Source organism: Myotis yumanensis, unplaced genomic scaffold (assembly GCF_028538775.1).
Source record: "Myotis yumanensis isolate MYYU_CA2020_CCGP unplaced genomic scaffold, mMyoYum1.0.hap1 SCAF_23, whole genome shotgun sequence".
Classification (NCBI taxonomy): domain Eukaryota; kingdom Metazoa; phylum Chordata; class Mammalia; order Chiroptera; family Vespertilionidae; genus Myotis; species Myotis yumanensis.
The window spans coordinates 5,306,040-5,323,889 of NW_027223774.1; the positions used below are offsets into that span (position 1 = coordinate 5,306,040).

Below are 17,850 nucleotides of genomic sequence, written 5' to 3' on the forward strand. Positions count from 1 at the left end.
GAGCGTCAGCTTTAAAGACAAACACCCTCCTCAGGGAAACCGCCACCTTCCCCTCCACGGCCACTTCCGGGGCTGCAAGGAACTGCGCATGCGCCTTCCTGCGGGTGGGCGGGGCCAGAGCCTGAGCTGAGCGACTCCGCGATGGGGGCGGGGCCGAGCCTAAGCCAGAGCCTGCCTAAGCTCATCCTCTGGAAATTTTGTTTCTATGTTACTAATGCAATGCCCCCACCCCATAACAAAGAAACAATTTCCAGTGGATGAGGCCCAGAATTCAGGATTTTAAAAAGATTCCCCGGTGATTCTAATGTCCAGCTAAGGTTGAGAACCACTGCTATAGATAATAAACGTGCAATTCTTTGTCCAAAACATGAGCATGTTCAAAAATTAAATGAAGAAAATTTGGATATACTCGATGTAGATTTTCACACATATTTGAGTGATAATTCCATTGATTCCACAGATGATGCTGAAAAGGAAAATTTTCCCATCCAATTTCTTAATAGTATTACTCCTTCGGGAATGCCATTTCATAAATTAAAATTGAAAGTGGGTGCAATCATCATGCCATTGAGAAATATCAATAGTAAGTGGGGTCTTTGTAATGGTACCAGATTTATTATTAAAAGGTTACAAACTAACATTATTGAAGCTGAAGTATTAACAAGATCTGCAGAGGGAGAGGTCGTTCTGATTCCAAGAATTAGTCCCCATCTGACACTGGCTTCCCATTTAAATTGATTCGACAACAGTTTCTCGTGATGCCAACATTTGTGATGACTATTAATAAATCACAAGGACAGCCCTACCGGTTTGGCGCAGTGGATAGAGCGTCAGCCTGTGGACTGAAGGGTCCAGGTTCGATTCAGGTCAAGGGCATGTACCTTGGTTGCAGGCACATTCCCAGTAGGAGGTGGGCAGGAGGCAGCTGATAGATGTTTCTATTTCATCGATGTTACTAACTCTCTATCCTTCTCCCTTCCTCTCTGTAAAAAAATCAATAAGATATATATTTTTAAAAATCAGAAGGACAAATTCTAGACAACGTAGGCATATTCCTACCTGAAACCATTTTCGCACATGCTCAGTTATATGTTGCTTTCTCTCGAGTTTGAAGAGCATGTGACGTTACAGTTAAAGTTCTAAATACTTCATCACAAGGGAAATTAGCCAAGCACTCTGAAAGTGTTTTCACTCTTAATGTGGTGTACAGGGAGATATTATAATAAGTTTAATCACTTTATCAGTCATTGTTTGCATCACTGTTGTTTTTATATCATGTTTTTTTTTCATATCATGTTTTTGTTGTTTTCATGTCATGTTTCTGTCGTTTTTATATCATGTCTGTGTTTGAGTGAAGCATCACGACCCTGGCAGCCAGGAACCTAGATGGGGTGGACCCTCCCAGGTGGTGCTGAGCACTCCAACCGCCATCAAAGCTGCAGGAAAGAGGCACTGGATCCATCGCAGCCGTGACAGCCCCCAGAGGTGGAAAGTGAAACTAACCCAGGACCCACTGAAGGTGAAACTAGTACCTGCATCATGATTTATCTACTGCTGCTTGCTGTCATGTGGAGGTTCTGAGAAACGGGCACCGGTGAACCGACTCAACGGTTTGACCTGTGTAGCCTCTTTGGGGAGGATTGGAACCTGCCTCAGGACAGACCCAGGCTCAAGAACTTGGGCCCAGCCAGGTCACAGCTGGGGATCCCCGGGGGAATGGCTACACACAGGGCCGCAACCACCTACGGCTGCGGGACCCGAGGGACTGCACAACAACTATGACATACCCCCCTATATGTCTGCTCTCGCCAGCCCAGGATTCCCTTTCTGAAGTGCAGAGACCAGGAGGATTATTATTGTGGACAGTGGGGCTGTGAAACCTATGCCCAATGGCCCCAAAGCTTCAGGACAGGGACATACGATTCACCCGACAGGTGTGGCCAGGGGCCCCAGAAAGGAACTGTACTGTTGGAAACTGCAACCCCATTGTCATCAAACCAGTGGCCTATTGGGCTAAAGACTGGACAGGGGGAAAGACATGGGGATTGAGGCTATATGTCTCTGGCCCAGACCCTGGGGTACTATTTACTATCCAGCGACGGGAAATACCCCGACCGCTCAACCCAATTGGCCCCCTAGCCCCTCAGCGACCCGAGGTCAGGAGACCAAGCCCGGCCCCACTTGTGATGAGCCGCGACCACCATCATCAAAGACTGAGGCAAGGAAAACCAAGCTGGCGGCATAGGTTAACACGGGAGTTTGCTGTCTTGAACAACCAATTCAAAAATACAACTAAAAGACGGAACAGACATCACCCAGAACCACAGGACGGTTGGCTGAGGAGAGATTCTACAACTAGAAGTAAAGAGAAATCCATACCGAGAATCAGAGGAGGCGCAGTGCGGAGGTGAAATACTAAGGTGTGGAGGTGCACGTGGAGCGGGCTGGCGGCAGAGGGCGCGGTTGGTGGTTTCAATCAGGAGGGAGTTTCAGACTCTGAGCTCCAGATCCGGGCGAGTCTCTAGGGACCCAGACTCAAACAGGAGAAGCGGGAAGGCACCTTTCTCTCCCAGGTTTGCAGCGGTTGCAGAGCCGCTGGGGACGGAACTGAGAGCAGCCAAAACTGCTCCCTCTGCCTGCCCTGTAGATCCCCTGGGACCCGCCCCGCCCAAGCCCTGCACAGAGGCATTTGCCACATAGCCTCAGGCAAAGGCTAGATTAGCACCGCCCTAGAGATTCATCACAGAAGCTCTCCCACTGCAGACACAGCTGACTCTCATAGCCAGTTAGCCTGGAGGTCAATTCACTCCTTTATTGCCGACAACAATTAAGGCTTAATTACAAGACTTCGCACAAAGAACACAAGGGGGTGCACCAAGAAAGCATAAAAAATGCGGAGACAAAAAACATGACAGAAATGGAGCATATACAGCTAAAAAAACCACACTTTTGAGGGCTTTCAATAATTTGCTAGAAACTGCCGATAAACTTGATGAGAGCCTCAAGAAATCTAATGAGACCCTCGATGTTGTGATAAAGAACCAACTAGAAATTAAGCATTCACTGACTGAAATAAAGAAAATTATACAGACACCCAACAGCAGACCAGAGGAGCGCAAGAATCAAGTCAAAGATTTGAATTGCGAAGAAGGAAAAAACACCCAACCGGAAAAGCAAAATGAAAAAAGAATCCGAAAATACAAAGATAGTGTAAGGAGCCTCTGGGACAGTTTCAAAGGTATCAACATCAGAATTATAGGAGTACCAGATGATGAGAGACAGCAAGATATTGAAAACCTATTTGAAGAAATAATGGCAGAAAACTTCCCCCACCTGGTGAAAGAAATGGACTTACAGGTCCAAAAAGCGCAGAGAACCCCAAACAAAAGGAATCCAAAGAGGACCACACCAAGACACATCATAATTAAAATGCCAAGAGCAAAAGACAAAGAGAGAATCTTAAAAGCAGCAAGAGAAAGAGACCCAATTACCTACAAGGGAATACCCATAGGACTGTCAGCTGATTTCTCAACAGAAACTTTGCAGGCCAGAAGGGAATGGCAAGAAATATTCAAAGTGATGAATACCAAGAACCTACAACCAAGATGACTTTATCCAGCAAAGCTATCATTCAGAATTGAAGGTCAGATAAAGAGCTTCACAGATTAGAAAAAGCTAAAGGAGTTCATCACCACTAAACCAGTATTATACGAAATGCTGAAAGGTATCCTTTAAGAAGAGGAAGAAGAAGAAAAAGGTAAAGATACAAATTATGAACAACAAACATGCATCTATCAACAAGTGAATCTAAGAATCAAGTGAATAAATAATCTGATGTACAGAATGAACTGGTGATTATAATGAATCAGGGACATAGAAAGGGAATGGACTATTCTTGGGGGGGAAAGGGGAGTGGGAGATTCGGGAAGAGACTGGAAAAAATCGTGCACCTATGTGTGAGGACAGTGGGTGGGGAGTGAGGGCGGAGGGTGGGGCGGGAATTGGGAGGAGGAGAATTAGGGGGGAAAAAAAGAGGAACAAATGTAATCTGAACAATAAAGGATTAATTCAAAAAAAAAGATTAAAAAAAAAAGAGAGAGAGAGAAACAAAGACTGAGGAGAGTCGCCAGGATGCAGTAACCCGGCCTCTGCCTCAGGGAGCTTTGCTGATACCAGACATTTTCATGCCGCTGGAAGCCTCGGTCCAACTTCTGAATAAAAGTGCGCCATATCTTACTGAGAACTACTTGTTGTGGCTCAACCCCGAGCCCCTCTATTACGTAGGGATCGGAGCTACTAAACAGCTTAAAGCCAAAAAGAGAAAGGAAAAAAAACAACTATATAATGTCACCAAAATATTACATAGAATTTGCCTGGCAGCAGTGGCTCAGTGGTTGAGCTTCGATCTATGAACGAGATGGTCATGGTTTGGTTCCATGTCAGGGCACAGGACTGGGTTGAAGGCTCGATCCTGATCGTGCAAGAGGCAGCCAATTGATGATTCTCTCTCTTCATTGGTGTTTCTATCTCTCTCTCCCTCTCCCTTCCTCTCTGAAATCAATAAAGATATATTTTAAAAATTAACTTAAATAATCAAAGAATTTGTACATAAATCATTAAAATTTTGATTAAGAAAAGCCAACAAACGTGGAAAGAAGAAGAGAACTTAAGGAACTCCTAAGACACTAACAAATCAACCTCCAAGAGGATCCCATAAAGACAGGAGAGTGAAAAGGAGAAGATAGCTTATATAAAAAATTAATCGTTTCAGATTCTGACAATTGGAGAAAGAGACATACAAATGCAAGTAGCTCAATGAAGTCGAATTAGAATGAATATTCATTCATAATCTAATTCATTCATTTTTATTTGTGAGAACAAATAAAAAACAATGAATATGTCATAAATTCCAGAATACTATTTTAAAAGCATGTAAAAAACTAACTTCTATTGGAAAAAACAGCTGCTCTAAGATCATTAGGGGGTTTCTAAGAAGGATAATATTGGGGATAAAAAAGGGCATGAAATAAAAAACGGAACTGATAAAGGAACAAAAACCACCCAACAAAAATAATGACAAAACAGATCGTCAACAATGGAGAGGACGAAACTATTCCGGCTCCAAAACTTTCTCATTATCAGATCTTCTCATTATTAGACCTTCCCTATAAATAACCCTTAAGAAATATATTTCTGGAGGTAAGTTCAAAAGTCAAAACAACACTGAAATATAAACTTATGAAGATTCCTTGTATGTGGGAAAATATAGAGAATATAAAAATGTATGGTGTTCTATAAAAACACACATATCACTTTGATTTCTCTTGTGGACCTTTAGAAAATAAAATATTTTAAGTAGTTCCCATAGTCATAATAAAAATATCAAATAAGTAAATAAAATGATCCTGTTAACAGGTGACAGAATTCTGTATTGCAAATCACAGATTCTACATTTCTAATAACATATGTATATAATTAATTTCTCCAAACATGGTATACAAAACCAAACAACAAATTTAGCTATGTTTCTGTACATTAAAGAAATTAATACAAAATAATAAATTAAGTATGTGTTTACATGAATAACAACATAGTGAAAATGAAATAGTAACAGTTTACTTCCTAGGAAGGTGCATGATTTGTATGCTGTCAAGCATAAAATACTGCTGGCTGCTCCCTGCAGTGTGCTCAGGGGTTAAAGCATGAGCCACCCAGCAAATGGTTGCAGGCTGGATCCGAACCCCATTTGTTATATGTGAGGAAACCAAACAAACAATGTGTCCTCTCACCATCGATATTTTTCTCTCTCTTTCAATCCACCCAACCCCTCCTTCCCACTATCGCTAAAACTCAATGGGAAAAATATAATTGGGTGAGGATTAAGAAAATAAAACCTATATGTATTTATATATACACAAACATATACACATTGCTAGCTGTAATTAAAGAAGAAATCACTACGTTGAAAAAAACATTCCATGACCCTACTGTGAAAAGCAAACGGTCACACACAAATTCCATTTCTGGGGATTTATACAGAGAACACAAATTCAAAAAGATATACCCACACATGCATACACTGCAGCACTATTTGCAATCGCAAATATATCGGACTGGAAAACAAAAGACAATTTTTATAATGATGCTCTAAAATCTATATACATAAATGCCTAAGTGGCCGTTATGACCGGTCCACAGCTTGACCGGTTGCTATGACGCACACTGACCACCAGGGGACAGATGCTCAATGCAGGAGCTGATCCCTGGTAGTCAGTGCACTCCCACAGCCAATCTCCTGCAGACAGCCAAATTCCCGTGACCCCTCACCCGAGCTGCTTGGCCCTGGTCGGGACTGCGCAATACAGCGAAGACCAGCTAGGCCAAGGGACCCCACCCCTGGATGAATTTGTGTACCACATCCCTAGTTTAAAATAAATTAAACGACTTCATTTGACTTGACATGTAAGAAAACAAAATTTTTATCTCAATTTATCCCCATCAAGACATGACTATGTGTTTATTCCAGAAATGACACAATAGCTGCACATATAACTTCTGTGTTATTGAGTATGAAACTACATTAAGGGAGACCAAGATGGCAGCGTAAGGTACAGACCTGTGCGTGCTGCCTCCCACAACAGCAATGAAAGTACAGTGGGGCCTTGACTTATGAGTTTAATTCGTTCTGTGACGGAGCTCATAACTCAAATTACTCGTATGTCAAATCACTGACGTTTGCTGCGCCAACTAGCAGTGGGGTATTTGAAGCTGGCTCATAACCCGAATTTTTTTTTTTAATATATTCTACTAGTGGCCCGGTGCACAAAAATTTGTGCACTCGGGGGCATCCCTCAGCCCAGCCTGCCCCCTCTAACAGTCTGGGAGCCCTCACAGGATGTCCTACTGATGTCCCTGTGAGGAGCGGGCCTAAGCCGCAGTCTGGCCTCCCTTTGTGGAAGGCAACTGGCCAATCAGGTATATAGATACTTTCTGAAGGCAGCACAGACTCCTTCCTTATTTCTTTCCTCTGCGGTTGGAGAATAGGGGACTCAAAGTTGGACACAGAACTATGGCCGGGCCTGGGGCTCTTGTAGGCAGCAGAAAGAAGGAGAGGGCTGGGGAAAGTCTAGACATGGTTTTCTTCAATTCTCCTCCCTTCCTCTGGGCCCCTTGCTCTCTTCTCCCCTTGTCGTGGTGGAAGCTTGGGCCTTGGACAGACAGGAGCCGAGCGATGGTGGAGTTCAGCCCCCTCACTTCTCAGCTGAACATACAACCACCTCACATTCCAAGTGGAGCTGTTTTCAAGTGGCTACAGTGCTGGCAATTCATGCCTCCCGGCCTTTCCCCTCTCGGGTTTCCTCCTTGGGTCAGTTGCAAACGTCACCGAGACACCGAAGCAACTGTGCCCTGGTACTTCTGCACGGGCCCCTGCCTCGGCCCAAACCAGGAGGATCCCAGCTGAGGTCCCCTCCCTGCACCCAGTGCTCTCCTCCCTGTTCTACCACGGGGGAAGGGAACAGCTCACCTTCTCTGGACCCTGCAAAGCTGGCAGGCTGAGGCACAGGCAAGGAGGTACAGCCTAGGGTGCTGGTGGCTGTGAGCCTTCTCCCCCTCCCTGAAGCATGGGGTGGGGTTGCAGCAGTTCACAGCTGCCCCTGGGCACCATGCATGGAGATACCACTCTTCACTGAGCCATCGTCTGCCCAGGAACTGTGGGGGATGGGGTCGCCTCGGGCTCCCACTGGCCCAACTGTAGCCAGACTCGGCTTGGCGGCCACCCCCACTGCCGGAGGGCTGTGCATGCCCCATGGGCCTCATTGCCCTCATGAATCCCCGTGGTCTGGCCATCTCATCCCAGGAAGTGGCCATCCTGATTGCCATAGCTCACTCTCCGGTGCAGTTGCGCCTGCCCAGCAAGCATGTAGGCAGGAGCTGGGCCTCTGAGGGGAAGGAGGAGGGATGTGGGCCAGGGCAGAAGTGGGGAACTTGGTGGTGTAAACAGAGCCCCCCCCCGACCTCGTGCTGGCCCCTCGGTACACTGCATTCCGGAACCAGTGGGTGCCTTGCCCAGCACTGTGCTCTCGGGCCTGGGGTGGGGATGAGGGACTTGGAGCCGTGACCTGAAGGCAGCCCTCGCTAGCCTGAATCACAGTGGTTGATCAGGGAGGGATGCGGGGTGCCAAATTCCTCCTCGCTCTCTCCCTCCTTCTCTCCCCCTCTCTCTCCCCTCGCCCCTGTCTCAGAGGGTCACTGTCTGGGCTGGCGGGCGGGGTTCAGACCCGCTCACCATTGTATTGCTGCCAGCTCTGTTGCTGCTGAGCCGCTCACCATTGTATTGCTGCCCACAAGGAGCCTTCAGTGTGCAGTCCAACGCTCTATCCACTGCGCCAAACCAGCCAGAGCCAGCTCACAGATCTTTAAGGCAGAAGCAACCAACTCCATGATTTCACACACACACCAGGAATAAAATATAGCAACATCAAGTGAGATGGGAATAAGATCAAATTTATTTTGAAAATACTTCATATGTTTTCAATTTAAATGAGATAACACTCTAAGCAATTGTACATATGGAAACATTAATTCTTTTGATATATTCAAGTATACAAAACATTACCTAATTACATTTAAAGTTTGGAGTATACTGTAGTAAACATTCTGATGTAGAGCAATACTGAAAGGCATTTTGGCTACCTATCTAGTGTGAATTCAGTGATACATTAAAATTCATAAGCAATTACATAGTTGGATAAAGTTTTTACACCTTAAAGTCATTTTAAGGCAGAAATTCCTTGGATTTTTGTAAACTACATATATATTTTAAAAGTCCTTCCTCCTATATCATAAATATTGAACTTCTATCCAATTACAATCCCTGGTATTGACTGGGGCTGTAGGTCCCACTATATGATCTCCCACGTTCTTCACATTTAAGGTTTCCCTCTAGAACAGCCATGGGCAAACTACGGCCCGCGGGCCGGATCTCGCCCGTGTGAAATGAATAAAACTAAAAAAAAAAAAGACCGTACCCTTTTATGTAATGATGTTTACTTTGAATTTATATTAGTTCACACAAACACTCCATCCATGCTTTTATTCCGGCCCTCCGGTCCAGTTTAAGAACCCACTGTGGCCCTCGAGTCAAAAAGTTTGCCCACCCCTGCTCTAGAATGAATTCCAATGTGAGGAATAAGCTACAGATGCTGATTAAAGACTGTAGGACACTGTTTAAATTTGTATTGTTTCTCCCCAGTATGAATTCTGATGTCGTGTAAGGTTTCCATCTAAGTAAGCTTTCTAACATTTTTTGTATCTGCTGGGCTTCAATCCAGTAGTAATTACCAGATGTTGTATGAGATACAAATAAGGATATACACTTTCACATATGCCTCATAATTTTTAAGGCTCAATTTTATCATTTTCAATGACGATTCAACCATGGTTAAATCTTTGGGTGAAAACTTTATATTACTGCTGTTTCTCTTCAGAATGATTCGTAAAATGTTCAGTAAATTTGACCAAAGGCTAATGGCTTTCTCACATTTTTTACAATATAAGGCTTTCCTCCACTATAAAATCTCTGATGTAAACTTAAGCTAAGGGTAAACGCTCTAGCCCATTCTCTACATCTGTAAGGTCTCTTTATGTTCTGATGTTGATCAAGTACAGTAATACATCGGCTTTTAAACGCTTTTCACATTTTTCACATTCATAAGGCTTCTTTCCAGTATGAATTCTGTGATGTTCAATAAGTTCTCACAGGTGGTCAAGGACTTACCACACTCCTCACATCTGTAAAACTTCTCTCAATTATGAACACTCTGTTGTACAGTAACACAGGAACACTGATAAATGGCTTTGTTACCTTTTCTACATTTATAAGGCTTCTCTGCAGAATGAACTCTCCGATGCTTTGTAAGATCTGAAGAGATGCCAAAGGATTTGCTGCATTCTCCACATTCATAACGCTTCTCTCCAGTGTGAACTCTCTGATGACAAGAAAGTGATGAGGACTAGCTAAAGGGTTTGCCACATTCATTATATTTACACGGCTTCTCTCCAGTATGAATTCTCTGGTGGCTGGTAAGGCTTGCTGACCCAGTGAAGGCTTTTCCACATTCTCTACATGTATAAGGCTTCTCTCCTGTGTGAACCCTCTGATGATAATTAAGAAATGAGGACTTGGTAAGGGCTTTGCCACATTCATTACATTTATAAGGCTTCTCCAGAATGAACTCTCTGATGCATAGTAAGGTCTGAAGAGAAGCCAAAGGATTTGCCACATTCTCTACATTTATAAGGCTTCTCTCCATGGAGAACTCTCTGATGATATATAAGGTGTGAGGACTGACTGAAGTGTTTGCCACATTCTCTGCATTTGTAAGACTTCACTCCAGAATGAACACTCTGATGCCTAGTAAACTGTGAGGAGGTGCCAAAGGATTTGGTGCATTCTCTACATTTATAAGGCTTCTCTCCAGTATGAACTCTCTGATGATAATTAAGGGATGATGCCAAACTGAATGCCTTGCCACATTCTTTACATTTGAAAGGCTTCTCACCAGTATGAACTGTCTGATGATAATTAAGGGATGCTGCAAAACTGAATGCTTTGCCACATTCTTTACATTTGAAAGGCTTCTCACCAGTATGAACTCTGTGATGTTGATTAAAGGATGAAGAGCGGCTGAAGGCTTTGCCACATTCTTTACATTTGAAAGGCTTCTCACCAGTATGAACTGTCTGATGATAATTAAGGGATGCTGCAAAACTGAATGCTTTGCCACATTCTTTACATTTGAAAGGCTTCTCACCAGTATGAACTCTCTGATGATGATTAAGGGATATAGAGTGGCTGAAGACTTTGCCACATTCTCTGCATTTATAAGGCTTCTCTCCAGTATGAACTCTCTGATGCCTAGTAAGCTTTGAGGGGGTGCCAAAGGATTTGGCGCATTCTCTACATTTATAAGGATTCTCTCCAGTGTGAACTCTCCAATGAGAAGTAAGGAGCGAGGACTGGCTAAAGGCTTTGCCACATTCTCTGCATTTATAAGGCTTCTCCCCAGAATGAACTCTCTGATGCCTAGTAAGATCTGAGGAGGTGCCAAAGGATTTGGCGCATTCTCTACATTTATAAGGCTTCTCTCCAGTATGAACTCTCTGATGACAATTAAGGGATGATGCCAAACTAAATGCCTTGCCACATTCTTTACATTTGAAAGGCTTCTCACCAGTATGAACTCTGTGATGTTGATTAAAGGATGAAGAGCGGCTGAAGGCTTTGCCACATTCTTTACATTTGAAAGGCTTCTCACCAGTATGAACTCTCTGATGATAAGTAAGGGATGATGCAAAACTGAATGACTTGCCACATTCTTTACATTTGAAAGGCTTCTCACCAGTATGCACTCTGTGATGCTGATTAAGGGATGAAGAGCAGCTGAAGGCTTTGTCACATTCTCTACATTTATAAGGCTTCTCTCCAGTATGAACTCTCTGATGACAATTAATGGATGATGCCGAACTGAATGCTTTGCCACATTCTTTACATTTGAACGGCTTCTCTCCAGTATGAACTCTCCGATGATAACGAAGGGATGAGGAGTCAGCACAGGCTTTGCCACACTCTGTACATTTGTATTGCTTCTCACCAGTATGAACTGTCTGATGTCTATTAAGGGAGGAGGAATTACTGAAGGCTTTGCCACATTCTCTACATTTGTAAGGTTTCTCCCCAGTGTGAATTCTCTGATGAATTCTAAGTCTTGAGGAACACCGAAAGACTTTGTCACATTCTGTACATTTATAAGGCTTCTCTCCAGTATGAACTGTTTGATGTTGTTTAAGTTGTGCGAACTCAATGAATGCTTTGCCACATTCTGTGCATTTGTAAGGCTTCTCTCCAGTATGAATACGCTGATGACGATTAAGTTTGGAGGACTGACTAAAGGCTTTGCCACATTCTCTACATTTGTAAGGTTTCTCTCCAGTATGAACTTTCTGATGTTGATTCATGTATGAGGCTTGGCGGAATGCTTTGCCACATTCTCTACATTTATAAGGTTTCTCTCCAGTGTGCATTCTCTGATGAAGAATAAGGGTGGAGGGTAGGCTAAAGGCTTTGCCACATTGTGAACAGTTATACGGTTTTTCATCCCTATGATTTCTATGATGTTGAGTATGTCTTGAGGACTGACTAGAGCCTTTTCGATTTTCCCTGAGTTTGTGTGTGTTTTCCACAATAGGAATAACCTGACATATATTGTGAAAGGACATTTGGTCAAAGACATTTCCACTTTTACAATGGTCCCCTGTGAGCTCACTTGTCCGATGATTAAGATATGACTCTTGCTTAGATTTCTTCCAATGTTCAATCCACTGATAACTGCTATCTCCATTTTGTGTATTCTGGTGATAATTGGAGACAGAAAGATCTTTAGGGAGTTATAATCACATTAAACATGTACACTAGATCCATAAGAACCATTTTGTGATACTCATTAAAGCAATCCTAATATATTAAAACTGGAGGCCTGGTGTATAAAAATCTTGCACTCAGGGGGGTATCCTTCAGCCCAGCCTGCACCCTCTTGCAGTCCAGGAGCCCTGGGAGATGTCCAGCTGTTGGCTTAGGCCCACTCAGAGGTGGGAAAAGCTCCTGCCACTGCCCCTGCACTTATCAGCTGTGAGCCCAGCTTCTGGCTGAGCGATGCTACACCTGTGGGAGTGCACTGACCACCAGGGGGCAGCTCTAATGTTTTGCAGGATCTGGCTGAAACCAACTCTCTGAAATCCCCTGACAGGTGCCAGATTGTGAGATGCTGCAGGCCAGACAGAGGGACCCCAGAGGTGCATGATTGGGGGCGGGGATGGATTCGACAGTTTGGCCAGCCAGAGAGGGACTGTGGGTAGGCGCCAGGGCCTGTCCGGCCCATCTTGCTCAGTCCTGATCAATCAGACCCCAGCAGCAAGCTAACCTACCGGATGGAGCATCTACCACCTGGTGATCAGTGCATATCATAGCAAGCAATTGAGTGTCCTTAACCTATCGTTAGCATATTATGCTTTGATTGGTTAAACGGATGACCGGACCACCAAAAACTTAGTATATTAGGCTGTTATTATATAGGATGATAGACAAAATATGAACACAACACCTTAATTATTAGAGAAAGAAGAATGAATCCTTGTAGCAAAGATTGCCAAATGCCCAGCCAGCATGGCTCAGTGGTTGAGCTTTGAAGTGTAAACAAGAAGATCCTGGTTCCATTCCCAGTATGGGCACATGGCCCCGCTCGGGGATAAGTACCCAGTGGGAGGCATACAGGAGGCAGCCAATGAATTATTTTCTCTCATCAGTGATGTTTTCCGCTCTCTCTTCCGGTTCCTTACTCTCTGAAATCAATAGAAACAGTTTTTTCATAAAAAAAATCATAAAAGATTGCCAAATTGAGCACATTATATAGATATACTATAAATTTATACCTCTTAGAAATGATTCAATGAAAGTTTAATCCCATCCTCCCTTTAAAACAATTCAAATGATTATTTATTCTAGACGCTACATGAGTTACTAGTTTTTCTAGATTTCCTTTCCAAGATTGGGTAACAGTAAAAAGTTGTTTTCAACCTTCATGTCCAGAAACACCCTTTCCTGCCAATATTACTGACTTTAATAAGGGAGGTTTCCCAAATCCAAAGTACACCTGCCATGGTTAGGTAACAAGAAATTTATTATGATAATTGTTCCAGATTAGTTCTGTTTATATTAATTATTAATAGCCTCCCTTCTCATCACATTGTTCCTCAAATTCCAAGGCTTTCATTAAGTGTACATTATCAAAGCGACACCTTTTATATCTTACCTGTATTATTTCAGGGAATAAATCCTGTATTCTGAGCTTTGGCATAAAGGCTTGGTTATCTTGAGATGGTACAGCTGAAAGAAAACAAATTTTCAGTTTTGACAATCAGGTAAGTGCACAGCAAGTATTGACCAAATGACATTTTGGAGTACTCTAAGAGCCAGTGAAGAATTCAAAGAAAGCTCAAGATAGGTACAAGGAAGAAAACTCACATCAAATAGGGGCAAAGAGTTGCTAACATCTGCCAATGATACCTGCTCAAACCCCCTGTCACACAATGGCAATAGTATAACAACACTTCCAATTCCCAGTTTCTTTGCTGCAGGGAGAGATGAGGGAAGTGCGTGTTCAATGATCTCGCTCTTTTTAAGCATCTTCAAGAACATGTGTCTGTTGTGCATGTAACATAGTGCGAATGGAATGGCAGTACACAGTGAGTGCCCTGTTGTGGCTGCTATAAAGAGACAATGATATATTGTTCGAGCACCACAAAGACTGCAATATGGAAGATGTGTATCAAGCCTGAAAAGATACCATGGGTCTGAGAAACACAGAGAAGAATTCAAATATGAAATTAAACAAAGAAACGAAGAATACAGGAATCAAAACAGTGTTCCATGAAAGTAGAATTTGCGCCACAGATGGTTATTATTTGTTTCCTTCTATAGAAGGGATGTTCAAAAGCCTGGTTGTTTACAATACCAGAATCTCAAGAAAACATATCAAGTCATGCATAGAATCAGAAAAAGTGTACCATCAGATAAACAAACTGGGACTACATCAATAGAAAGATAATAATTACCTGAATAAGTAAGTTTGGCTGAGTGGATAGATTGTCTGCCTGTGGGCTGCAGGTTCCCTGGTTCAAGCCCAGTCAAGGGTACATGCCTGGGTTAAAGGCTTGATACCCACTGGGGGGACATGCAGGAGTCAGCCGGTCAATGATTCTCTGTCATCATTCATGTTTCTATCTCCCCCTCGCTTTGTTTCAGAAATCAATAAAAATATATTGTAAAAAAAAGCCAGGTAAAGACAGCACAATGAAAGAGAATTACAGGCCAATATCCCTCATGAACATAGATGCCAAAATCCTCAACAAAATCTTAGCAAATCGGATCCAGCAGTTCATCAGAAAGATCGTACACCATGACCAAGTAGGATTTATCCCAGGGATGCAAGGATGGTACAATATCCGAAAATCAATAAATGTGATACATCACATAAACAAATTGAAAGAAAAAAAAATATTGTAAAAAAGGAATGCAACTACATATATTAAAGCTAAAAAGGAGAAAAAAGACAACTACATAAAATCACTGAAATATTATAGAACCAAAATAAAAATACAATGAGAAAGTATTTTACAAACTCCACCATGAAAGGGGAAGTTGAAAAACAGAATACACGAATTAAAAAAGACAGTAGAATCATTAATTAAAGACATCTTCAGAGAAACCAAGATGGCGGCATAGGTAAACACCGGAGTTTGCTGCCTCGAACAACCACTTCAAAAATACAACTAAAAGACGGAACGGACATCAACCAGAACCACAGGAAGGCTGGCTGAGGAGAGACTCTTCAACGAGAAGGAAAAACAACAGCATTACGAGGCTTAGAGGCGGCGCAGTGTGGAAAATTTAAAGGTACGGTGGTGCGGCGGTGCGCGCACAAAGCGGGCTGGTGGCTGAGGGTGCAGTTGTCGTTTTCAATCAGGAGTGAGTCTCAGACTCTGGGCTACAGATCCGGGCGAGTCTCTAGGGACCCTGACTCAAACGGGAGAAGCGGGACTGTCTGGCTACAGTCCCTCCGAGGTTTGCAGCGGTTGTGGGGACAGAGAGGCAGAGCCCCTGGAGACGGACTGAGAGCAGCCATAGCTGCTCCCTCCCCCCGCCCTGTTGAGCCTGCCCCGCCCAGGCCCTGCGCAGGGCCATTTGCCGATCGCCTCAGGCAAAGGCTGGACTAGCGCCTCCCCAGAGGACTGAAGTTTTCCACACAGCTGATACCTACAGCCAGTCGGCCTGGTGGTCAAATCCCTCTAGTGTTAACTACAACAATTAAGGCTTGGCTAGAACAAGACTGTGCACAAAGACCACAAGGGGGTGCACCAAGAAAGCATAAAAGATGCGGAGACAAAAAAACATGACAGAAATGGAGGATATGGAGCTAAGAATCGCAATTTTGAGGGCTTGCTATAAACTTGAGCAGAGCCTCACGAAAACTAATGAGACCCTCGATGCTACGATAAAGAAATTAGAAAATAAGCATACACGGACTGAAATAAAGAATATTATACCCAATAGCAGACCAGAGGAGCACAAGAATCAAACCAAAGATTTGACAAAAAACACCCAACTGGAAAAGCAAAATGAAAAAAGAATCCGAAAGTGTGAAGATAGAGTAAGGAGCCTCTGGGACAGTTTCAAGCGTACCAACATCAGAATAATAGGGGTGCCAGAAGATGAAAGACAGCAAGATATTGAAAACCTATTTCAAGAAATAATAGCAGAAAACTTCCCCCACCTGGTGAAAGAAATGGACTTACAGGTTCAAGAAGCGCAGAGAACCCCAAACAAAAGGAATCCAAAGAGGACCACACCAAGACACACCTTCATTAAAATGCCAAGAGCAAAAGACAAAGATAGAATCTTAAAAGCAGCAAGAGAAAGAGACTCAATTACCTACAAGGGAATACCTATACGACTGTCAGCTGATTTCTCAACAGAAACTTTGCAGGCCAGAAGGGAATGGCAAGAAATATTCAAAGTGCTGAATAGCAAGAACCTACAACCAAGATTATTTTATCCAGCAAAGCTATCATTCAGAATTGAAGGTCAGATAAAGAGCTTCAAAGATAAGGAAAAGCTAAAGGAGTTCATCACCACTAAACCAGTATTATACGAAATGCTGAAAGGTATCCTTTAAGAAGAGGAAGAAGAAGAAAAAGGTAAAGATACAAATTGTGAACAACAAACATGCATCTATCAACAAGTGAATCTAAGAATCAAGTGAATAAATAATCTGATGTAGAGAATGAACTGGTGATTATAATGAATCAGGGACATAGAAAGGGAATGGACTGACTATTCTTGGGGGGGGGGAGGGGAATGGGAGATTCGGGAAGAGACTGGACAAAAATGGTGCACCTATGGATGAAGACAGTGGGTGGGGAGTGAGGGCGGAGGGTGGGGCGGGAACTGGAAGGAGGGGAGTTATGGGGGGGGGAAGAGGAACAAATGTAATCTGAACAATAAAAATTTAATAATAATAAAAAAAAGACATTTTCAACATCAAAGAATTTGCCTGGGAGAGAGGCACCAGATGGCAGAATAAGTAAACACCTGTAATCTGCTGCATCCCACAGTCACATCAAAATTACAAATAATATCCAGAACAATTATCATCCAGAATGGCCGGAAAGCTGGCTGAGTAGAGAGGTAAAGAAGAAGGTGCATTGAGACTGGTCGGAGGTGCAGAGGCATGGAATGGGCTGGTACCCAGGTGTGCCGCTTTTTTAGTTTGGAGGGAGATACAACCTTCCGAATGCTCCGAGCTCTATTGCCTAGTGAGAGTCAGAGGGACACAGATAAATAACAAAAAAAACTGGACTATCTGGCATCAGGGCAGGAACACGGAGGAAACTTTCTTCCAAACAGAGGTGCTTGCACCGGTCATGGTTTCCTGGCTGGGATCTCCCCGGTACACGGCTGATTGGCAGCCATTGCTGTTTGCTCCGCCCCGACGATTCGCTGAGACCTCAGCCTACCCAATTTAATACCACACCCAAGTTGTGCACAGTGGCTTTTGCATATGAAAGGCCTGTCCATTCTCGGCCTAAAACCTGTCAAACAATCTTCAGCTACATAAGGGACCTCCAAAGTTATCAAAAAAAAAAAAAAAAGGCCCAAGAACTGGCAACAACGGCAGCCTGCCTTGCTGCACAGCTGGACCTCATCTGGGCACTTCCAAACCCAATACAAAGAGA

At 43.3% G+C, this 17,850-nt stretch overlaps 2 protein-coding genes across 2 annotated transcripts in view; both read right to left on the reverse strand.

Annotated features, from left to right (window-relative positions):
* LOC138999850 (zinc finger protein 91-like) overlaps nucleotides 1-17,850 on the reverse strand; it is a 48,837-nt gene that overhangs the window by 16,325 nt on the left and 14,662 nt on the right. The window lies entirely within an intron of this gene.
* On the reverse strand, nucleotides 9,651-12,095 carry LOC138999856 (zinc finger protein 420-like). Its single transcript, XM_070402071.1, is given in 3 exon segments — nucleotides 9,651-10,157; nucleotides 10,405-11,199; nucleotides 11,704-12,095. Coding segments are annotated over 3 exon segments (1,527 nt in total). The 5' UTR covers nucleotides 12,085-12,095; the 3' UTR covers nucleotides 9,651-9,806.